Source organism: Phocoena sinus, chromosome 16 (genome assembly GCF_008692025.1).
Source record: "Phocoena sinus isolate mPhoSin1 chromosome 16, mPhoSin1.pri, whole genome shotgun sequence".
Classification (NCBI taxonomy): Eukaryota; Metazoa; Chordata; class Mammalia; order Artiodactyla; family Phocoenidae; genus Phocoena; species Phocoena sinus.
In genome coordinates, this window is record NC_045778.1 from 1,803,653 (window position 1) to 1,828,658 (window position 25,006).

Sequence of the window (25,006 nt, forward strand, 5' to 3'; positions counted from 1 at the left end):
TGCCCAATATAACCAGCATGTATTTGATGTCAAAACCAAGTAGTGAGGTATCTTTCCCAAGAAAATTCTATATGTAACAACCTAGTAACGACCCTAAAGTATGACCCTTCAGAGCACAGGCGATAGTTAAAGAATGTTATATTCTGTTTCTCATAAAAGTAAAATGGCAACCAGTGTCTGGTGTAACCTAAAAAGTTTTCTTTATCTAGTTGAGATTATCTACTACTGAAATACAAATCCACAGAACCACTCCTTTGTAGTAATCAATGGCTATATCCCTCATGATACCGTAGAGTGTTTAATTAGGAAGCCAAGACAAGGTATTCCAGTCAAATGACATAATACATCTTTTATGATTGGGAAGGAGAATCCAACAGGCAGAGCTAGATGCTTCGGAGGATGACCTCCAAGACCAAATTTGACAACAATTTTAACTATCTGGGAGTGATTAGAGGAAGAAATGCTTTAGTAAAAATAGTTCCATTGCAATTTCTCAAAGCCACAGGAAAAAGGAAAACCGAGTAGAGAAGGCTTTTAGCACTCAAGTCATGCTCTCTTTAAAATTCTTTCCGTGGGAAAAATCCACCTCTACAGCTGATTATTCTGTCTCTCTTTGCCACTGAATCTTAACACCACCGTTCCAGTGGACAGAAATCCTCCTATGTAGGGAGATTACAGTGAAAAAGACGTCGCAATAACTTAGAAGAGGGTACTGATTCTCAAACTGTACTAACTTCTTATTCAAAAAAAAAAAAAATTTGTAGCCTCAAGTCTTTCTTGGCAGAACTGGCCCAACTTCTGTGAAAATAAGGAACATACACATTTCTATGCCAACTGACAGTGTAAAATTTAAAATCAAAAGTAGAGAATTATACCAGTGGTCCCAAGTCCTTAAGCTATTCCTTAATTATTGAATAAAAAAATTAGGATTGCTAATGAAACCATTAACATTTTTATAATATACGTTACAATACAATTAGGTTACAAAACGATTTGATGTGTATGGTATCATAATCTTCCTAAAGAGTCCTTTTCCAAAACCATGTTATATTCATGCTATGGGAACTTACTTATCTCTCTGAAGAGCTTTGCAAAGGATTTCCAGTTTTAGATTATTTATATTTATATCTTCCTCCTTCACAGCAAAACAAAAAAATCCTCATTAAGTCCTGATTTTAAAAAATACATGCTTTTGACAGGGCGAGAGAGAGTCATGGACATATACACACTAACAAACGTAGTAAGGTAGATAGCTAGGGGGAAGCAGCCGCAAGGCACAGGGATATCAGCTCGGGGCTTTGTGACAGCCTGGAGGGGTGGGATGGGGAGAGTGGGAGGGAGGGAGACGCAAGAGGGAAGACATATGGGAACATATGTATATGTATAGCTGATTCAATTTGTTATAAAGCAGAAACTAACACACCATTGTAAAGCAATTATACCCCAATAAAGATGTTTAAAAAAATAAATAAATAAATAAAAAATAAAATGAAAAAAAATACATGCTTAAATTTGAGTTATGTCAATTCCTAATTCCACATAAATATTATTATGCTTTAATTTATTTTTTTTTTTTTTTTTTTTTTTTTTTTTTTTTTAATGCGTTACGCGGGCCTCTCACTGTTGTGGCCTCTCCCGTTGCGGAGGACAGGCTCCGGACGCGCAGGCTCAGCGGCCATGGCTCACGGGCCCAGCCGCTCCGCGGCATGTGGGATCTTCCCAGACCGGGGCACGAACCCGTGTCCCCTGCATCGGCAGGCGGACTCTCAACCACTGCGCCACCAGGGAAGCCCTTATGCTTTAATTTATCATTTTAAAAAATTTCCCTTTCTTTGAGACGTTAATACTACTCAGAAGAGTAAAACTATTAACTTTGTGTGAATTTGTTTCCGATTATTCTGAGATAATCTGATTTTATCAAGAAGCTTGAGAGAGTCAAGATTTTAAACAGAGTAACATAAAAGCCAACATATTATTGTCTTTATAATCTACCAAACTACTTTCAGTTGCAGGGCCGACTGCTCACCCTACAGAATTGTCATTATAATCTTTTTCTCAAAGGCTGAGAGACAGCTTCTCTTAGGGTGAATACTATGAAGAATAAATTGACAAGCAGCATACCAGTTTGAGAAACTAACAACGACTCAATAGATGAAAGAGAAAAAATATGTCAGGACCTCGAAAAGCAACATTTTTTATTTGTGCAGGGAAAAAGACACCTGGAAATGTGTGAGAATTATCAAGAGGTGAGATCTCTTGACAGCTTTTCTAAAGAGCTATACGTATTCCAAGAGTTACGGGTAGCTGAACCAGAAAGTCTTTTATTTTATTTTTTTGAGAGTCTTTTAAAATTAAGACATTTTCAAGATGTACTCAGTTCTACAGAAAACCATACGCAAATTGTGATCCTTGCCTGCGATCATCAAGTGATTTTACTTACCTCATCAATATATTCAAGCAAGTCCAAAGCTTTCTTGAAATCATACTCATTAGCTCTTCTGTTTTCTTCACAGATATACAACTATGGCAAGTTAAAATAAGGTAGAGAATTATTTTAACTCTTCATATAACCAAGACTGGAGAGATTTACAGAGAAGTCATCATGTCTACAGGTATCTTTATAGCAAAGAACAGCAACACGTTTGGAAATTAAACTCCATCTACCTCACAGCAAACTGTCTTTTAAAACACACCTATGTTCATTCTCAGTAACTAACTTGTATAACTTGGTATATATACTTCTAAAATGCCAGTAAATTTATATTCATAAGTTCAAGATAGTATACATTTCAGTACTCTTTCAAGCATACTCTGTAATAAACAGCTGCCCTTGCATTTTTAAAGCTGGCTACAATGCTTTTGAAATGTTGCCCTTGCAGTAGTTTTAAAAATTGAGACCGGGGCTTCCCTGGTGGCGCAGTGGTTGAGAGTCTGCCTGCCAATGCAGGGGACACGGGTTCGAGCCCTGGTCTGGGAAGATCCCACGTGCCACGGAGCAGCTGGGCCCGTGAGCTACAGATACTGAGCTCTGCGCGTCTGGAGCCTGTGCTCCGCAGCAAGAGAGGCCGCGACAGTGAGAGGCCCGCGCACCGCGATGAAGAGTGGCCCCCGCTTGCCGCCACTGGAGAAAGCCCTCGCACAGAAACGAAGACCCAACACAGCCAAAAATAAATAAATGAATAAATAAATTTATAAAAAAAAAAAAAAAAAAAAAAAAAATTGAGACCTATGAGAAAGCATGCAGTTGGTCTACAGTTTACTTAAGAGATAACAAAACACACCAATATGTTACCAATGGTTACCCCTGATTGGGTAGATCACAGCTGACTATATATGATCACAAATGTCCCGTAATTTTATAATCAGAAAAAGGCTTGCCTTATTAACAATATCCATTTGAATTTTTCCTAACTTCTTTTTCCAAAAATTATTTATAACATAACAAATTTCATTTTAAAATACTGCATATAATCCTTTAACAGCAAAGACAATACTCAAACCATTTCAGAAGAAAAGCTATCTACTTGTTGTCATTGTCTTACAACACTTGAAAACAATGTTTTATTTCACTGTTTCTGAACCTTTTTTCCCCACAATGTTAACATCCCTGAAACTGGAAGGTAGTATTACAATTGATTCAGTATCAAGGTAAAGTTGGACAACTTTTTCCTTCTTACCAATACATAAAATAATGCTGAGTCTTCGAGGCAACAGCCCTGTAGATTTTTAAATCAAATGTGCTCTATCAGGAGAGGCTGCTGTGAGCTCACTGATAGGAAATCTGTTACTAATAATGACTAAAATACTGACGTTTTTGAATTGTCTGCTTTCTTAGTAACATAATTAGGGCAATTCAAGGCGATTCTATGACACCGCTTTTGCACTGGAAATGCTTTCTTGAAAGGAAAAGAGAGAAGCAGAATTAAGGCTATTAAGTGTACACAGCAACAAAACTACCATGTCTGGGTTGCAGCCCCTAATCTAGCTGCGTCCTCAGGAATGTGCTATGTTGCAGAGGGAAATGGGGACGATGGCACTTAGAGGCTATGCAAATCCAGTTCCTAAAACCATTGTTTTTGAAGAGCCTGAACTATGTCTCATGGTACATATCTAGAAAAGCACAATGGAAGTAATTTCTTCTGGTCGCCTGGATAAGCGTCTTGAGGAACAGGCAGAGAGCTATGGGGGGCAGAGGCTGACCCACTGCTTTCTGCTAACTGGCACCCTGCTCCTAAGCAGCTTCTGACACCTGACTCCAGGGGAAAGTGACCAGGAAAATAAGCAATGGAGAGATGAGGAACTGTACTACGTGGTCCAGGAAACAGAGGTGGTTTTGAGACTACGAAGTGGTGCAGGGATTTGGAAAGCACGTACGCCAATGAGCTGTGCTGCAGTCAGTACTGGCATCGCACTGAGACTCAGCTGCTTCTCGGCCAGCAGCTGTTCAGGCAGTGTCTCCTGGTGCAGCAGGAAGCGCTCCTGCTCAGCCATTTCTAGGAGGCAACACAGGGGGAGGGGGAAACATTCACTTTTGCTCTGTCATAAACAAGTCTAAATTTAAAAAGAAATGGAACAGCGCTAAAGGTAATCCCATCACTAATTCAGTGATCCTAGAATGTTATTAATTCTGCTTATTCTTGATTCCTAGTTATGTTACAAATATTCAGGGTTCGATCCAAGTCATGTGGATTATCACAGCAACCAGAAATATGAGGAGGGGAGAGAAGAGCTAAGAAAACAAACCTACCGATTGAAGCAACTGTAGAGCAGATGGATTTCAGAAGCACAAGTCCCCCAAATCTGAGGTCTCTCAGGCCATTTTAAGGTTACTCTGTAAAGTACTACTTTTCACTTTACCAGAGTTTCTAGTATAATTTCATTCACTAAGGGAAATGATCTACTTAAAAGCCACCACGAGTACATGCCAGGAAAAACACAAGCCAGAGGACTGTGCACCAGACCTATTACCCAGCAATGGTTATTTATCGCCATACGATAGGGTGACAGGGGCTTTTGATTTACATAAACTATCATAACCTGGCTTCACCCACGAGAATGAGCTGGGCTGCAGGAAAAAAGGACAGAGAACTGTTTGCTAACAGCAGTTACAGCAAAATGGAGTGACTAAATCACAGATATGCTCATTCAAATACTGGCATCATTCCACATGATCCCAAGCTTGTAAAAATTAAACAAAACTGTTTTGCGCAATTTCCGTACCTAAGAAAACAGACTGGGAGGATTAAAAAAGTAACAGTAATTATCTCTAGGGCAGTGGGATTATAGACAATTTATTTTGTTGTTTTTTCTATACTTTACTAATTTCCATAATTGAACTTGTATAGCCAATAGAAAGTTATCTCTTAAAAATCTACTCCCTTCAATTAGATACACTGTGATAACAGTCTGTAGGAAATTACTGAGACCTGAAAATATTCTCATTGTGCTAAGAAAGCAAAAGCTAAGAAGAAGTGATCAAAATGCAAAGTGATGACAAGAAGTTGGGGGGGAACCAGCAATAATAAAGCCTTGTGTTAAGATATTTTGATTAACATGATCTAACTCTGGTGGGCAGGTTAAAATACAGCTCCCCTTTCAGACTACCAGCCAGCATTGCAGAACATATACACACTTCTCTAGAACAAAAGGCACTATTAGCGTTTAAAAATAAAAGAATGAGGAAGAATCTCCCAAACCACCACCTACAGCAGACCACCACTACAGAATTACCACCACCTACAGCAAACCCACTGAGTAAACGTCAAGTTTCTTTGCAGTTTGTTCTTAGCATATGAGTCACTAGGGGTGTAATCAGAGTACTCTGTTCAAATCATTTGAATTTACTCTTTAGGAATTCTTATTTAAGGCACAAATTACTTTTCCATAAAAAGAGAATCCTAATTATGTAACTGAGTAATTGCCTAAGGACACTGAATAGAAAGCACTCCTCTCAAAGGAGATGGCTCCTGTTTCTAATGGACCCCATTAAATGATAACAAGAGCACATTCTAAGAATACACTGACAGTATGACTGATTTGTGTGTCTTCTTGTTCAAATACTGTATTTTACCTTCAATTTTTCCTTGCAGTGTATCTTCTGGAAAGTCTGAAGCTAATGCAGCCAATTTACTCAAGCCAAGAAGGGTTTTTTTCTTTGCAAAGTAACGAGTTTCCATATTTGCCAAACCCAGAAGTGTTGCATGAGCCTACAATAAACAAAATATGAAAACTATGATCAAATCTTGGATACTAATTCAAGTTGCAATAAAGATTAAGTAAAACCCAAACTTGGTTTCCCCCCAAGCTGTATCAATGAAAGATCAAGTCACTGCTAGCAAGCCTAAAAACAGATGAGTACCATACTCTGAGAGTAATTACACATAAAGTATCAGCCACCCACACTAATTACTGGGAAAAGAGACATGTATCAAACATTTGCTCTCAGAAGCAAGAAGAACTACAATTCTGCAGCTTGCAGAATGAAAACCTCAGTCTCAGAAAGACAGACAAAATGAAAAGACAGAGGACTATGTCCCAGATGAAGCAACAAGATAAAACCCCAGAAAAACAACTAAATGAAGTGGAGATAGGCAACCTTCCAGAAAAAGAATTCAGAATAATGATAGTGAAGATGATCCAGGACCTTGGAAAAAGAATGGAGGCAAGGATCAAGAAGATGCGAGAAATGTTTGACAAAGACCTAGAAGAGTTAAAGAACAAAAAACAGAGATAAATACTACAATAACTGAAATGAAAAATACAGTAGAAGGAATCAGTACAGAGTAACTGAGGCAGAAGAACGGATAAGTGACCTGGAAGACAGAACGGTGGGAATCATTGCCATGGAACAGAATAAAGAAAAAAGAATGAAAAGAAATGAAGACAGCCTAACAGATCTCTGGGACAACATTAAACACATCAACATTCGCATTATAGGGGTCCCAGAAGAAGAGAGAGAGAAAGGACCAGAGAAAATATTTGAAGAGATTATAGTCAAAAACTTCCCTAACAGGGGAAAAGAAATAGCCACCCAAGCCCAAGAAGTGCAGAGAGTCCCAGGCAGGATAAATCCAAAGAGAAACACACCAAGACACAGTAATCAAACTGACAAAAACTAAAGACAAAGAAAAATTATTAAAAGCAACAATGGAAAAATGACAAATAACATATAAGGGAACTCCCATAAGGCTAACAGCTAACTACTCAGCAGAAACTCTACAAGCCAGAAGGGAGTGGTATGATATATTTAAAGTGGTGAAAGGGAAGAACCTACAACCAAGAATACTCTACCCAGCAAGGACCTCATTCAGATTCGATAGAGAAATCACAAGCTTTACGGACAAGCAAAAGGTAAGAGAATTCAGCACCACCAGACCAGCACTACAACAAATGCTAAAGGAACTTCTCTAAGCAGAAAACACAAGAGAAGAAAAGGACCTACACAAACAAACCCAAAACAATTAAGAAAATGGTAATAGGAACATACATATTGATAATTACCTTAAACGTGAATGGACTAAATGCTCCAACCAAAAGACACAGGCTCGCTGAATGGATACAAAAACAAGACCCATATATATGCTGTCTACAAAAGACCCACTTCAGACCTAGGGACACATACAGACTGAAAGTGAGGGGATGGAAAAAGATATTCCATGCAAATGGAAATCAAAAGAAAGCTGGAGTAGCTATACTCATATCAGATAAAATAGACTTTAAAATAAAGAATGTTACAAGAGACAAGGAAGGACACTACATAATGATCAAGGGATCAATCCAAGAAGAAGGTGTAACAATTATAAATATATATGCACCTAACATAGGAGCAACTCAATACATAAGGCAACTGCTAATAGCTATAAAAGAGGAAATCAACAGTAACACAATAATATTGAGGGACGTTAACACCTCACTTACACCAATGGACAGATCACCCAAAATGAAAAAAAAATAAGGAAACAGAAGCTTTAAAAGACACAATAGATCAGATAGATTTAATTGATATTTACAGGACATTCCATCCAAACACAGCAGATTACACTTTCTTTTCAAGTGCACACGGAACATTCTCCAAGACAGATCACATCTTGGGTCACAAATCAAGCCTTGGTAAATTTAAGGAAATTGAAATCATATCAAACATCTGTCCCAACCACAATGCTATGAGATTAGAAATCGATTACAGGGAAAAAAACATAAAACACACAAAACACATGGAGGCTAAACAATACATTACTAAATAACCAAGAGATTACTGCAGAAATCAAAGAGGAAATCGAGAAATACCTAGAGACAAGTGACAACGAAAACACGACGACCCAAAACCTATGGGATGCAGCAAAAACAGTTCTAAGAGGGAAGTTTATAGCTATACAAGCCTACCTCAAGAAACAAGAAAAATCTCAAATGAACAATCTAACCTTACACCTAAAGGAACTAGAGAAAGAAGAAGAAAAAGAAAAGTTAGTAGAAAGAAAGAAATCATAAAGATCAGAGCAGAAACAAATGAAACAGAAACAAAGAAAACAATACCAAAGATTAATAAAACTAAAAGCTGGTTCTTTGAGAAGATAAACAAAATTGATAAACCATTTGCTAGACTCATCAAGAAAAAGAGGGAGAGGACTCAAATCAATAAAATTAGAAATGAAAAAGGAGAAGTTAAAACAGACACTGCAGAAATATAAAGCATCCTAAGAGACTACTACAAGCAATGCTATGCCAATAAAAATGACAACCTGGAAGAAATGGACAAATGTTTAGAAAGGTATAAGCTTCCATTCTATTTCTTCCAGGAAGAAATAGAAAATAGGAACAGACCAATCACAAGTAATGAAATTGAAAGTATGATTAAAAATCTTCCAACAAACAAAAGTCCAGGACCAGATGGCTTCACAGGTGAATTCTATCAAACATTTAGAGATGAGCTAACGCTCATCCTTCTCAAACTCTTCCCAAAAATTGCAGAGGAAGGAACACTCCCAAACTCATTCTGTAAGGCCACCATCACCCTGATACCAAAACCAGACAAAGATACTACAAAACAAGAAAATTACAGACCAATATCACTGATGAATATAGATGCAAAAATCCTCAACCAAATACTAGCAAACAGAATCCAACAACACATTAAGAGGATCATACACCATGACCAAGTGGCATTTATCCCAGGGATTCAAGGATTCTTCAATATATGCAAATCAGTGTGATACACCATATTAACAAACTGAAGAATAAAGATCATCTCAGTAGATGCAGAAAAAGCTTTTGACAAAATTCAACACCCATTTATGATAAAAAACTCTCCAGAAAGTGGGCATAGAGGGAATCTACCTCAACATAATAAAGGCCATATATGACACACCCACAGCAAACATCATTCTCAATGTGAAAAACTGAAAGCATTTCCTCTAAGATTCAGGAACAAGACAAGGATGTCCACTTTCGCCACTACTATTCAACATAGTTTTGAAAGTCCTAGCCACGGCAGTCAGAGAAAAAAAGAAATAAAAGGAATACAAATTGGAAGAGAAGAAGTAAAACTGTCACTGTTTGCAGATGTCATGATATTATAAATAGAAAATCCTAAAGATGCCACCAGAAAACTACTAGAGCTCATCAATGAATTTGGTAAAGTTTCAGGATACAAAATTAACGCACAGAAATCTCCGGCATTCCTATACGCTAAGTGTGAAAGATCAGAAAGAGAAATTAAGGAAACAATCCCACCGCAGCAAAAAGAATAAAACACCTAGGAATAAACCTACCTAGAGGGTAAAAGATCTATACTCAGAAAACTGTAAGACACTGATGAAAGAAATCAAAGATGACACAAAGAGATGGAGAGATATACATGTTCTTGGATTGGAAGAATCAACATTGTGAAAATGACTATACTACCCAAAGCAATCTACAGATTCAATGCAATCCCTATCAAATTACTAATGGCATTTTTGACAGAACTAGAACTAAAAATCTTAAAATTTGTACGGAGACACAGAAGAGCCCGAATAGCTAAAGCATTCTTGAGGAAAAAAAACAGAGTTGGAGGAATCAGACTCCCTGACTTCAGACTATACTACAAAGCTACAGTAATCAAGACAATACGGTACTGGCACAAAAACAGTAATATAGGTTAATGGAACAGGATAGAAAGCCCAGAGATAAACCCATGCTCCTGTGGTCAACTAATCTATGACAAAGGAGGCAAGGATATACAATGGAGAAAAGACAGTCTCTTCAGTAAGTGGTGCTGGGAAAACTGGATAGCTACATGCAAAGGAATGAAATTAGAACACTCCCTAACACCATACACAAAAATAAACTCAAAATGGATTGAAGGGCTTCCCTGGTGGCGCAGTGGTTGAGAGTCCACCTGCCGATGCAGGAGACATGGGTTCGTGCCCCGGTCCGGGAGGATCCCACATGCCACAGAGCAGCTAGGCCCGTGAGCCATGGCCGCTGAGCCTGCGCGTCCGGAGCCTGTGCTCCGCAACGGGAGAGTCCACAACAGTGAGAGGCCCGCATACCCCAAAAAAAAAAAAAAAAAAAAAATGGATTGAAGACCTAAATGTAATACCAGACACTATAAAAATCTTAGAGGAAAACATAGCAAGAACACTTTTTGACATAAATCACAGCAAGATCTTTTTTGACCCACCTCCTAGAGTCATGGAAACAAAAACAAAAATAAACAAATGGGACCTAGTGAAACTTCAAAGCTTTTGCACAACAAAGGAAACTATAAACAAGACGAAAAGACAAATGTCAGAATGGGAGAAAATATTTGCAAATGAATCAACGGACAAAGGATTAACCTCCAAAATATATAAACAGCTCAATATCAAAAAAACAAACAACCTAATAAAAAAATGGGCAGGGCTTCCCTGGTGGCGCAGTGGTTGAGAGTCCGCCTGCCGATGTAGGGGACACGGGTTCGTGCCCCGGTACGGGAAGATCCCACGTGCCGCGGAGTGGCTGGGCCCGTGAGCCACGGCCGCTGAGCCTGCGCGTCCGGAGCCTGTGCTCCGCAACGGGCGAGGCCACAGCCGTGAGAGGCCTGTGTACCGCAAAAAAAAAAAAAAAAAAAAAAATGGGCAGAAGACCTAAATAGACAGTTCTCCGAAGGAGACATACAGATGGCCAAGAGCACATGAAAAGCTGCTCAACATCGTTAACTAGAGAAATGCAAAACTACAATGAGGTATCACCTTACACCAGTTAGAATGGGCATCATCAGAAAATCTAAACAATAAATGCTGGAGAGGGTGTGGAGAAAAGGCAACCCTCTTGCACTGTTGGTGGGAATGTAAACTGATACAGCCACTATGGAGAACAGTATGGAGGTTCCTTAAAAAACTAAAAATAGAACTACTATATGACCCAGCAATCCCACTACTGCAATCCCACTACTGGGCATATACCCACAGAAAACCGTAATTCAAAAAGACACATGAACCCCATTGTTCACTGCAGCACTATTTACAATAGCCAGGTCATGGAAGCAACCTAAATGTCCCATCAACAGACGAATGGAAAAAAAAGATAGGGTACATATATACAATGGAATATTACTCAGCCATAAAAAGGAATGAAATTAGGTCTTTTGTAGAGATGTGGATGGACCTAGATATGGTCGTACAGAGTGAAATCAGAAAGAGAAAAACAAATATCATATATTAATGCATATATGTGGAATCTAGAAAAATGGTACAGATGAACCCGTGTGCAAGGCAGAGACAGAGACACAGATGTAGAGAAGAAACGTATGGACACCAAGTGGGGAAAGTGGGGGGTAGGAAGTGGGGGGTGGGATGAACTGGGAGATTAGGATTGACGTATATACACTAACATGTATAAAATAGATAACTAGTAAGAACCTGCTGTATAGCACAGGGAACTCCACTTTGCTGTAAAGTAGAAACTAACACAACGTTGTAAAACAACTATACCCCAATTAAAGAAAAAAAAGGGCTGTAACAGGAGCCTAGCCACAAAAACCCCCAAAAAACCCAACATTTGCTCTCACGTCAATACCCTGTCAAGGACAAACTTTAATTCATGTACTCTTTTTACTGATAATTTGAACATTTTTATTACAAGAAAATACTCATTACAAAAAAAGGCCAATAACTGCTAATTATGTGTTAAAGTTTTTGTGCTTCAGTTTACTGTAATAACAGTCAAATCACAATAGTCTTCATTTTTTTTAACTGAGATATATAACAAGTAATGGCAGTACCATCATAAATGAAAAATACTTTTATCAAATTATGTGAGAGAATAGGAGATATACATTTTTTAAAAATCCATAAGTAGTATTTAACTACAAAAAACTAAACTAGTTAAAACTAAACAAAAAATTGCCTAAATCTGCTCCATATAACTGAATCCTTCTTACCTTTTCTAATTCTTGGCTGTTAATTTCATGTAACCAGCTGAGATGTTCATGAGCTTGCAAAAAATTGGCCAACTGTCCGTGCTGAGAAATAGGCTGAGATAATAATTTGCCTCGCTTTCCTTTCTCCAGATACCAACGGAAGAGAAAGTCTGAAAAATTCTATAAAGAACAAAGCCAAGAATTCAAGAATATATAGTAATACAGTTTTTAAAACTACATTTCTGGGGCTTCCCTGGTGGCGCAGTGGTTGAGAGTCCGCCTGCCGATGCAGGGGACGCGGGTTCGTGCCCCGGTCCGGGAGGATCCCACATGCCGCGGAGCGGCTGGGCCCGTGAGCCATGGCCGCTGAGTCTGTGCGTCCGGAGCCTGTGCTCCGCAACGGGAGAGGCCACAACAGTGAGAGGCCCGCGTAGCGCCCAAAAAAAAAAAAAAAAAAAAAATTTCTGATAATAAAGTAAATTTCTCCCAAAGGTCTTAAGACTCCAGAATAGAAATCCAGTTTTAAACACTCATTTCCTGCACTGTAGGGTCCTCAAATCACCTCATTTAACAAATGAGGCCATTCAGATCCAGAAAGGGGATCTTGCTCAGGGTCACACAGATGTGCGCTGTCCAATAATATGGCAGTCACCGGTCACATGTAGTTGCTTAAACTTAATCTAAAATGTAAAATTCAGTCCCTCAGAGACACCAGTCACATTTCAAGTACTTGAAGGCCATCTGTGGTCAGAGACTCCATTTGGGACAGCACATATGGGCAAGATCTCCATTACCACAGAAAGTTCCACTGGACGGTACTGAGACGCTATCCTTCCAGAATGAAAGATTCTCAGGGGCAGAACTGGGTGCCACGTGTCCATGTGGGCTGGCACAATAAATCAGAATCTAGAGAGGCATATCCAGTTTCCCCACAGGACGGTTGCTGGATGCTGGGGTGGTGTGAGGCTGGGCTGGAAAGGAAGACAAAAGTGTCCTGCAGTCTCACAGTACTTAAGAGACATCTCCACTAAAGGGGGAATTCTGCAAGGAACACACCAGCCCCATAAGACATCTGAAACCAGAAATGAATGAATTTAACGGAAGCTGCAGTCAAGCCCTGACCCACCTCTATTCTTGAGTATTGAGTGATCTGCCTCTCATCTTACCTGTCTCCCAGGGGAAAGAACAGCATTGATTTCCGTCTTTACGGTTCTTTTATACACAATGTCCAAAATACAATTTTAAAAATTGCAAGAGACTTCCCTTGTGGTCCAGTGGGTAAGACTCCATGCTCCCAATGCAGGGGGCCCAGGTTCAATCCCTGGTCGGGGAACCAGATCCCACATGCATGCCACAACTAAGAGTCCGCATGCCGCAACTAAAAAAAAAAAAGATCCTGCATACCGCAACGAAGATCCCATGTGCCTCAACTAAGACCCGGCACAGCCAAAATAAAAATAAATAAATATATATATTTTAAGTTGTAAGACATAAGAAGCAGAAAAATATGAATATGCAGGCAGCAGAAGCAGACCTAAGAATGATCATTTTGGAATCAGCACAAAAGGACTTAAAATAACTAGTAAACATATTAAAGAAAATAAAAGGAACAAAGCACAAAAGGATGGAAAATATCAACGGAGAATAAGAATCCTTGTAAGGAATAAAAATTATGATGGGCACAAAGTACTTACTTCAGCACTACTGTGAAATACGAGATAAGCCATGTCCAGCAATCAAGTTCTGATCAAATAAGTTACATCCAGTCCATGAATACCATAACAACATTAAAAATGTGGTTGTGTAATATTTAATGATATGGACAAACGTCTGTTATGTATTAAGTGAAATAAGCAGTTAACGAAACATGTTTGGTAGAGTAAAAAGACTAGAAGAATAAAACCAAATGTTAAGAAGGGTTCTCTCTGGGTGGTAGAATTATGAACGATTTTTTAATCTTCTTCTTTGTTTATAGTGGTTTCCTGAATTTTATACAATGTTACCTTTATAGTAAGAAAAAAAATCAGTTTTTACATAAAGATCAACTGACTGAATAGACTGGCTTTAAGGAACAACTTAACTGTACCTAAATAGTGTCACAATGCGAACTTTAAAAAAAATAGTAAGCGTAAAAAAACAAAAACAGGAAGCATGTCAAAGAAGGAAAACAAGAATCTTAGGTGTATGGAAATCTGAGCTCTCTAAAAGTAGCATCCCATGCTCCCAAGATCTTCTACTCAAACTTTAGAACTCTAGCAATATCCGTATCCCTAAGTACTTTTAATTATAACTGAAAATATAAGAATAGAAATAAAAGTCTTAACATATTTTTCAGAGGTCAAAGAATCCGTCAGTAATATTTATATATAAAGAATTGTCTACCTATTTACAAAGAAACATAATGTACAAATTAGTATCTGGTAATCTGCAAAAAGACTGTATCATCTTCCAAAAACCCCAAGTAAGATTTGAAATGGTAAAGTCTTCTTACAGGGTCCACTGCCTACACCCCCAGGGTTCGTTACCTGGTCAGCAAACTGTGTCATGTAGCGCTGCAGTCTGGCCTGGTTGTCAGTCTGCTCACACATTTGTACTAAGATATCAAAGTCACAGTATTTTTCTGCTAATGAAGCAGCCCATGGGTACTGGCCTAGTGTGACTATGGAAATGAGAACAGATGGAAAAAAATCCTGTTAGCGAAAACTTAATATGTAATAAAAAAAATATTCCTTGAAATTTTACCTTTATTCATATTATATACTAAAGTTAATTAATAGAAACCTTTCCAGTTACTGGCATTTAGTTTCATAATCCATATAAACTCATTAAAGATGTAAATTCAGTCCCTTGCTTCATCACTGCCCACCTAAGATGCTATCCCCTTCCTTCATGTAGCAAGACAAGCTTCTTCTCTGAATCCTGGCTGTGACCGTCTCGTGTCCTCCTCCGAAGAGCCGTACCACCTCTCCACACCGTGGAACGACCCTTGTCTGCTCTACCCTGCAGTCTAGCTGTTCCTGTGAAGGTCTGAGATGGTAAGCAGTCTCCACATGCTGTTAATTTATTTATTTTTAAATCATCTTTAACACCATCTAGGACACTTGTTACCTGGTAAGTAATGACAACGAGGCTGAATAAGCGAACACAGAAAGCTGCACACAGGAAAGCTCTGCTTTAGGCTCTGAGCTACAGCGGGGTTAACGGCATTACACTGCATAACACATTGCGTGAATGATTTGGCTCCTACATCTGTTCTGCAGACTCGAGACCCACAGCCCTCACTAAATATCAGGCACTTACGAAGCGGAGATAAGAGATCTGATCTTTTCTGCAGGTATTCCATTTCCAGATTGTTATATCTTTCTTGATCACTGGATCTGTCCACAGACTTGAGCTGAGAAACATAACCATCCAGGAAGCAATCAATCAGTGCTACCAGCTGCTCTGTCAGAATGTTTCGGAGGTTGCTATCCGCCTGAGGATAAACCATTTTCAGGACAATCCCGTGCTGGCGCACTATTGCTGTTCGAATGCCGGCAGGACCACTCGTTGCTGTAAAATCACACAAAATAATGACAAGTAAGGATTCCATAATGGCTACAGGAAAGACCAACTGCCTAAAAATTATATCCCGTCAGCCTTGATGGATGGAAAAAGAAATCAAATAGGAGGTCAGCTGATACTTTTCTATGTCCTGCTCAAACCCATCTTCTCCATGAGGACGGCCTCAGCAGAGCCAGGTAAACATGATTCTTCTTCCTTCTAAATTCCTTTAATGCTACTCCACTTATTTTCTTGTATTAAATCAACAAAAAATACAGTCAGTACATCCAGGGCCTGCTGCTATGAATAGCTATACGTACTAAAACCTAGTAGATGCGTGAGCACCAGTTTAAAACAATGAGCTACAGAGAGATCTACAAATTATTCCAAGGCAATAAAGTGATTTCCGTAAGAACTACTCATCTTGGAGATGGCACTTATTTTTCATTTCACTCACAAACTCGCACTAGGAGAACAATACGGCTTCTGAAAATGACAGACCAGTAGAAATATATTTTCATCAACTGCTAATGAATCAGTATATTTGGGTGCAGTGCTTGCAATCTCACCTGTCCACGGAATATACTCAGGTTCTTTTTCTACTGGCTCTTCTCTTCTATACAAGGAGTTTCTATTTTGTCGATAATGACTAGCAGCTTGCAGCATGTCCTGGAAAATGAAATGTGTTATCACATGCAGGAAGCAAGGGATCCCAGGATCTCTAAGATAATCTGAAACATCAAGTCTATTATTACAAAAAATTACTTGGCACAGACCTGTTGGACTACTTTTTGATTCTTTCTGCATTTGAAATTTGTTTTACTCTAGAGTTTAACTTCAGTTTTAGAGAACTATGGTAACCGAACTAGGAAGACAATTACTATGAAGTCCATGAGCTAAAATTAAATGAAACATTTTAATCAATAATATAAGTAGTGTGCTTTTGTGTAATTAAAAAGCAGACAGTTACAGTAACATTAATACCTTTGCAATGATATACATGTCTTCTCCAAATAAAAGGTTTATTCTACCAAATAGAAACTTCTAACATGCACAAGGCAAACACTCAGATGTGTATTAACTGACTGATAAAATGACTGAGGTTTTCCTAACTTTTTGGAATGAACGAATACCTAAACCATTATGGATCACTGGTGATGCAAAGTAGGAACATGGAGACCACTTCCTCCTCCATACACAGCCTGGGCTTTGAGTTGCTGGTATCTTCAGCATGCGTGCGTACCTTGAGAATACTGTTCACACTGATCGCCGCCTCCGCCCATTCAACTGGCTCCAAGGCCGTGTCCTTCAAGACTTGCTCCTCGTGCTCCAGTAAGCACTCCCAGACGCTATCTACCTGGGACACCTGAGGAAGGACAGAGACGGTACCTACTAGGAACAGAGGCCATGCCGATGCGCCACGCTTACAGCTGCCTGGAATCGACTCAGCAGGCTTTCCTCACTAAGTCACACCCTCTGCTCAGTAGTCAAAGGGACAGTCAGTGATGAAAACAAATTTAAAAGCCAAGAAAAGTTAGAGTCTCCTAACTTTTAAAAGGTGGAGAGCCCAAATAACTGATAAATAAGTCTGATAAATAAGCAATCTGGATTGGTAGCCGGTAGGTTTTTAATTTAAATATCAAGTAACTGAAATATTTGTTTATTATACCTATGAGGGCTCAATGCCACCTTTAAATAGTACTAGGCTACAAATGATGTCACATAACAATGCGAGACTCCAAAGTAATGAATTAAACGAATGAACTAATGGATTAAAATAGTTATCCAACCAATGAGGTTGCTAATTTCTTTCTTTGAAGAATTTCTTTTCTTTAGACATAATAGAAATGTTTGTAGAACAGCAGTAGCTACATAGAAACTAACTAAATACGTAACTTGTAACTGTTCTATTTTTTGTCATTAATTAACACATGAAGGTAACTGTGCAAAAATGTTAAGCACTGAAACACTTGTTTCCAGTTTCAGCCCCCAGTTAAGCTTTTCCCCCTTTATTTATCAAGTGGATATTTACTTGGCATTCAGAGTTTGCATAGCATCGGGCGCTCAGAGATAAGAAGAAATGGAAATGAGATTTGCTGCCCTCAAGGACTTACAAACTAGTTGAACGAACGGTTCATAAACACATGCACAACGGAGCCCAAACAAAATCACTCTTCTTCCTTTAGTATTTCTGATGTCAGTCAAAGGCATCCTAACAGCCCTAGCAGGAAACCTCTGGCACGTTGAATTTCTAAGAATTTTTTACACTGTTAATGTGAAAAAGATAATGAAAGCATATGTGATATAAAAGGCACGAAATAATATAAAAGCAAATAAAATCCCAAGACACTTGCTAGACAGCCTTACCACATGAGTTACATGTTCAGTGGTTTCAGACATTGCTCATAAGCTGTACCAACACTGTTGAGGGCCTGTTCTGAAGCAGTTAACTCATTTTATAGAGCCCCAGGAGGTACGGGGGCTCCTTCCAGACTGGCTACAGGTGGAGGGTCAACCCTCAAGCAGAGTCTGTATTATTTTACCTTCTATCCAGGGTTGTGAGATCACATCTCCCCTACACAGCCCACCAATCAGAGCCTGACTTGGGTTATCCAGCTCTTCTCTTAAAATGCATACCTGTTTGTAATGTAATTTACCACTCCCAAGTAGATGGACAGGTAAAAAGAAAAAAAAAATTGATACATATTTTTTCACTAAACACATGCATACCTCTTCAGCTCTCTCTTTTTATTATGGTTATGCCATGGGGAGGACCTTTAGAACTTCACCCAAAGGAAGCTTAAGACCAGTAAATGTAAAGAGAAATTAAAATAAATGGTGATGTAAACAGTCTTAAACATTACTATCTTCCATATGGAGCATTCTTTTGAGGAACCAATCACATTTTTAGTTTTTTTTTTCCTGTCATATTCCTACGGGGCTACTCATGAATTATGTATTCATCCAATTGATAACTTCCAGACCCTATTTTTTTTCCAGTTAATTGGAAAAATGTACTTATACATAATTAACTAGTATGCTTTGCACTTTGATCCCAAAGCAGAAAAAACAACCAGGCTCTTGCTCAACTCAATTTGTCATTAATAATTAAATAAGAAAAACAAAAACTTTATCATGTAAAATTATGTACGAACAGACAAAAAAGGACACAAAAATGACAACAGTTTTGTTAGATCATGAAATTTGAGGTGAACTGTCTTTCTTTTTTTTCATTCAGATTTCAGGTATACTTGATTAAAAAACAAAATAAAACAGAAAAGTGCTTTGCCTTACATTCCCTAGAAAAAAAGCCCAAATGTATAAAAATGAGGCCTTCTTCAAACTAAATACATTTATGGAGTCAACAGAACTGAACATAGTTCAGTGTCTTATTTTTGGTTGCAGTACATCAAATATTCAGAGTAGAAGAGACCCTTGGCACAGGCTGTTAGATGCTAGATGACAGCCGGACTGCACGAGGAAGGAGATAAAATTAGAGGCACCAAACAGAAAAACTTCCCAAATGCAAAAAACAATTCCAAATTCCACAGAGCTGGGGGAAGAGCTAGCACTGTTTCTAAACTCAGATAACGCCACAAAGGGAGAAGGAACAGCCCTAGTGAAGGACTACAAACTCCTGAAGCAACTGACTAGCACACCCAAAACAGCCTGCTGAATGGTGGCTCAGAGCCAGGGTCTGTGGTCTCAGCTGAGTCAACCGGCCCCTGGGTCTTGGCGTCAACACCTGTAAAGGGAGACGGGAAAGTCAGCCCTGCCTTTCATGAGGTTGCGAGGTATCACTCAGGTACCAGAGCTGTGTGCTCTGACCAGTGCCCAGCTGCCACCAGCTGGCCAGCACCTTCATCTTTTCTCCCTCCCAAGTTTACAGCAGGTTTTTCTTTTCCCCTAAATCTGACTTTAAAAGTGAGGTGTAGAGCAGGATCCCAGCAGGCAGCTGAGGAGAGTTTAGTGAAGGGACTGTTTACAAAGATGTGGGCAGGAGTCAGGGGACCAAGGCGGGATGGTGCAGCCCCGGGCTAGCAAGATGGGGAGCCACAGTTAGGTCCAGGCCTGAAGGGGAACTGCGACAGAGCAGTCGCTGGAGGGGCGGAGAGGGCGGCCTGAGAGGAGCCTGGTCTGACAGCAGGCACAGCAAACAGGTGGAAGCAGCAAGGAAGGAAGCTGGGGACGACAGCTCCAAGCTCTGACCTGATGGTGCTGCACCTTCATCAAAACAACAGAAGCCGGGGGACAGGGGAGCCCACCATGGAGACGCCCTCTGGGGCAGAGTCAAGACGTGGTGTGGAGAAACACGAGGAAAACATCCAGACGTGACAGGGAAGACTCTGTAGTCATCTTTACAAGCCCTAACTTACAGGGAAAGCGATAAATGAGTGATACTTTTGAGGGATAATTTACCCAGAAAACACGGAGTCCAATTTAAAACTTCAATGACATCTTTTGTTCTCAATCCTTTCCTCACCGGGGGCCCGTTCTGTAAATGGCACAGCGCTCCAGAGCCGCACTAAGGGGAGGACAGGTCTTGTCTCACCTCTCTGAAGAAGACGTCTGCGGGAGTCAGGTTGCACGGGATGTCGCAGTCCCTCTTGTTTAAGGCCATCAGTATTGCTGTGTTGACAAGGTCGGAAAGCCTTGAGTGGTGGTTCTTGAGGACGATGGCGGCGGCCAGCTTCTCAGCGTGTTCACAGAGCAGCAGCCGTGTGGCCATCGGCAGCCCTCTCACTGGAAAAGTGCCGAGACGTCCAAACAAGCCGACCTTGAGACAAGACGAACACATATTCTTACAAAGCATTCACAGTAACATACAGAAGAACGCAGTCACATTTCCACCAGCAGCTCACTGGGTACAGAGATGCTGGCCCCATCCTCCCCCAGAAAGACCTCCGTCTATTGGTCTTTGGGGCTGTTCCTAACTCTAACTCTCTCTCTCTCTCTCTCTCTCTCTCTCTCTTCAGCCAGGGCCATTTACACCTGTAAGAAAGTACAGACATTCCTGTTCTAAGATTAGGGTCAACTACTGTTGTCTCTACCTACCTTATTCCTCAAATGATTGTTTATGGTTATCAAAATCATAAAATTGTTCTTTTCTAGCTACATTGATCAACTCCCCTAGACTCCAGACCTTCAGAACTAGAAACTCAGCAGCCTCCACCTTCCAGAACCCTAAAGAGATGGGGAGGGTATGGGGGGGGGGTGTCTCTGACCCTTTGCATCAGCTGCCTCTGATTTGCTTGATGCCCATTTCTGGCTTGAGGAGGAGAGTTTTATATTCAGAATTATTTTCTTAGATACAAGTATCCAGTTGTACATTTTTCCTGATTATTAATGTAAATCTTTCAATGAAATGAGCTCTAAATATTAAAGGAAATATAAAGGCACAGGCAGACTGGGATTTTTAGGTCTGGCTAGACATTCCCTTGCAACGGATGCCGCTGCCAACAGCTGTGTGACTCCACGAGGGTCTGAGGCCCAGGGAGGCTGTACCAAGAGATGCCACAACAGCTCCAGACCCATGGCTCTCCCCCTTCGCACCCCCCCCCCAAATAACTTAGCATCCCCGCAGTGTGGCTTGTGAGGGCCACGGACTCCTCCCACCCCAGCCTTCTGCAACGTGACCTTGCCACTCCTCCCATCAAGAGGCACAATCAAGTTCCCAATCCCTTTTATCTGGCCTGGCCTTGTGACTTGCTTCGACCAACGTCGCTTTGGTGGAAGTGATAATATGTGACGTCTGAAGCCTACAGCTTCTAAGTTCATCCCCTTGAAGCGCCGCCTGGAGACCACAGGAGGCCAGTCCAGCCTAGAGGAGGATAAGACTAAGTGGGGGGAGAACCAGGAGGCCCCAGCGGACGGTGGCACCGACTGCCAGTCTGACAAGAGACGCCTGGGGACCTGCCAGCTCAGCCCACCCCAAATGCAGTTCAAGGAGAGGGCCCAGGGGAAATCAGCAAAGAACCGCCCTGCTAACCCACAGTTGTTTTAACCCACCACATCCGGGGGTATTTGTTATGTATTAAGAGTTAACTGATAACACCTGACAATTACATCAGAAGAAAACATGTTTTTTCCCCATTGATCTGCAGCCCACCTAAAACACTAAGAAAAGACTCAATGAACAAATAAAGTTCTCTTGCCCAGACAGTAAGAGCAGACTGGAGCCAGACTGTGCATTAAAACTGAAGCAGAGGGCTTCCCTGGTGGCGCAGTGGTTGAGAGTCCGCCTGCCGATGCAGGGGACGCGGGTTCATGCCCCGGTCCGGGAAGATCCCACGTGCCGCGGAGCGGCTGGGCCCGTGAGCTATGGCCACTGAGCCTGCGCTTCTGGAGCCTGTGCTCTGCAACGGGAGAGGCCACAACAGTGAGAGGCCCACGTACCGCAAAAAAATAAAAATAAAAAACTGAAGCAGAGTGAGGTATTAGAAACCAACGTATTTCTGGAATCCTCTAGAACCACACTGTCCAATAAGGTAGCCACTATCCAGCAAAGTGGTGACTTTAAGTTAATTAAATTTAAATTTAGAAAACTTCAGCTCCTCAGCTGCAGCAGTAATTTCAAGTGTTCAGCAGCCACACAGGACTGAGGCTGCCATGCTGGGCGGCACAGCCACAGGGCAGTCCCATCACCACAGAAGGTTCTATCAGGTGGCACTGACTTCAGTCTCTTTAACAGGGAGGCATACTGATTCTGGGAGAAAGTGTGCAAAAATGGATTTAAATTAATTCTTTTGGATTATGCCTAGGAGCCACAACTGATCAACAAGGTAAGGATGGGTGATTTTGTGTAACAACTCTGTCTAGCAGCAAAAACATTTTCTATTATTAGGCTCAATATAAATGGGAATTCCCTTACCGCTTAAAAAAAAAGAATACTTTATATGAGTATTTGATGCTAATGGCACCTCGAAATTAAACATCCACATAGGAAAACATGTCACCGCCTTCAGATTCTTCACTGTCTTTCTAATAATACAAAATCAACTCGGGAAAACCTAAGTTTTATATAAAAGCACACAGGAAATCCGAATGAAAAGCAGGGTATCATAGGATGTAACAAGAAAAGCTGAAATAACATTTCTGCTGAAATACACTATTTTTCTTCTTTTTATCCTATTTTCAATGCAGCTTTGCTTCTTGTAGTAACAGGCCTCCACACAGCCCTGGAATGATTTACTTAAGTCAGCAAAGAAAATGGACAACACTAGTCATGTCCCACCCAATGAAACACCTCAGAATTAGTGAGAAAGGGTCTCCCACTGTCCTGGAGAGAGCCACAAAGGGCACAGTAAAGCCAGGTGTCTGGCCATCCCTGTTCACAGCGACTGGGTTGCCTACTTGGTGAATGAAGTCCATAAGGAAAGAATGGGCTTTCATCTTATCTTCGAGTTGGTGGAGAATAATCAAAGATGTATTGCTGAACCCAGGTGCTTCTGGTGAAACACAATAACAAGACAAAAACATAATACACTGGCTTGACAGAAAGTACTGCTATTAAAAGTTAAGAAAAATCTATACAAAAGGAAAGTACTAACCTTTCAATACAATTATTAATTACATTACCCAAGAGGTTAAAAATTTAGACGAAACTTTTGGGGGTTTGATACAATTCATACCGTATTTATTCAAAACACAAATATGTTATTATTAGTTTAATCACTTGTATCATTCTAAGCTTGACAGCTCAAAACAGTCAAAGAAAGAAGGTGAGCACTGATGTTTTCTTCCTAAGACTCTAATGAGAATTACTTGCTAGGCAGGAAATTAGGGATTGAAAGGATGTTTGTGACAGTTGCATGGTCCTTGGGGACCCGAGTGCCCCGATGCTGCATGGAGGGACAGTCACCCAGGCTGAACAAGAGGACATATGCCCACTTCTACAGGCTGAGATCTGACCACTGCTGCTCTTAGAGAAGCACATAATTTCCATTAGCCAAATTCAGTAGTTATGCTAAAATTATCATTTAATTTGGGGCAAGTGTCAAATGCCTACCTATGCCACCAATTTCCTTTTAGAAATAACATGCTGAGAAAGCTAAGTAGGGCTGATTAACCTGTTCAGACAGAACATGTAGGATTTGCTCCAATGTTTCCTCAGTTTCTATTCTACTATGTAGACCTGTTCTGAGCCCTTTATGTATGTATGCATGTATGTATGTAAAATAGATGAGGTGTTTTTTTCTTTTTTTATTATTTTGGCCATGACGCACAGCTTGCGGGATCTCTGTTCCCCGACCAGGGACTAAACCCGGGCCATGGCAGTGAAAGCTCCAAATCCTAACCACTAAGACCATCCAGGAGCTCCCTGTTCTGAGCCCTTTTAAAAATCTACTATGGGCTTCCCTGGTGGCGCAGTGGTTGAGAGTCCACCTGCTGATGCAGGGGACATGGGTTCGTGCCCCAGTCCAGGAAGATCCCACATGCCGCGGAGCAGCTGGGCCCGTGAGCCATGGCCGCTGAGCCTGCGCTCCGCAACAGGTGAGGCCACAACAGTGAGAGGCCCGCGTACCGCAAAAAAAAAAAAATCTACTATAAGGAAAGTTACAACTTTTATAAAATACTGAATTAATATTAAGTTGTTTCAGAAGATAAAAAATATGCACTGAGAAACGCTTGAACAAAAGAACCAGAATGTTCTTCTCCATAACATTAACATTAGGATGCTCTTACCCTCGGGGACAGACTCAGCCCACCGTGGATCAGAAGCAGGGTAGTCGTCCACCAGGTCCACGCTGATTTGGGTAACAGCTCTGTCTAGTTCACAATTGGAATCCGAATCAGAGTGAGAGGAAAACAGCTCATCAACTATCATTTGAGCATGACCTAAATCTTTTCTGAAATAAAATCAGAAAACAAAAGTAAAAGTATTAGGAGATACGGGGATATATGTATATGTATAGCTGATTCACTTTGTTACAAAGCAGAAACTAACACACCATTGTAAAGCAATTATACCCCAATAAAAATTTTTTTTAAAAAAGTGAAAGTATTAAACTCATCATGAAAAAGTTAATTGTGAAATTAAAAGTCCCATATGTTAGCCCAAAGTTTATTACTTCTAATAACATT

The 25,006-nt window shown here is 40.3% G+C and overlaps 1 protein-coding gene across 2 annotated transcripts in view; it reads right to left on the minus strand.

Moving 5' to 3' along the window:
• The window catches only part of NUP133 (nucleoporin 133), a 58,453-nt gene that overhangs the window by 5,543 nt on the left and 27,904 nt on the right, over positions 1–25,006 (minus strand). Inside the window, exons 13-24 of one of the 2 annotated variants that reach the window (XM_032608587.1) lie at positions 24,608–24,771; positions 23,276–23,370; positions 20,475–20,699; positions 17,166–17,288; positions 16,492–16,591; positions 15,680–15,931; positions 14,905–15,038; positions 12,401–12,559; positions 6,071–6,206; positions 4,375–4,493; positions 2,441–2,521; positions 1,071–1,135 (exon numbers count right to left, since the gene is read on the minus strand). In XM_032608587.1, the coding sequence (XP_032464478.1) occupies positions 1,071–1,135; positions 2,441–2,521; positions 4,375–4,493; positions 6,071–6,206; positions 12,401–12,559; positions 14,905–15,038; positions 15,680–15,931; positions 16,492–16,591; positions 17,166–17,288; positions 20,475–20,699; positions 23,276–23,370; positions 24,608–24,771 (1,653 nt within the window). The remainder of the gene's footprint in view (positions 1–1,070; positions 1,136–2,440; positions 2,522–4,374; positions 4,494–6,070; positions 6,207–12,400; positions 12,560–14,904; positions 15,039–15,679; positions 15,932–16,491; positions 16,592–17,165; positions 17,289–20,474; positions 20,700–23,275; positions 23,371–24,607; positions 24,772–25,006) is intronic. The other variant, XM_032608588.1, reaches the window with a different exon arrangement.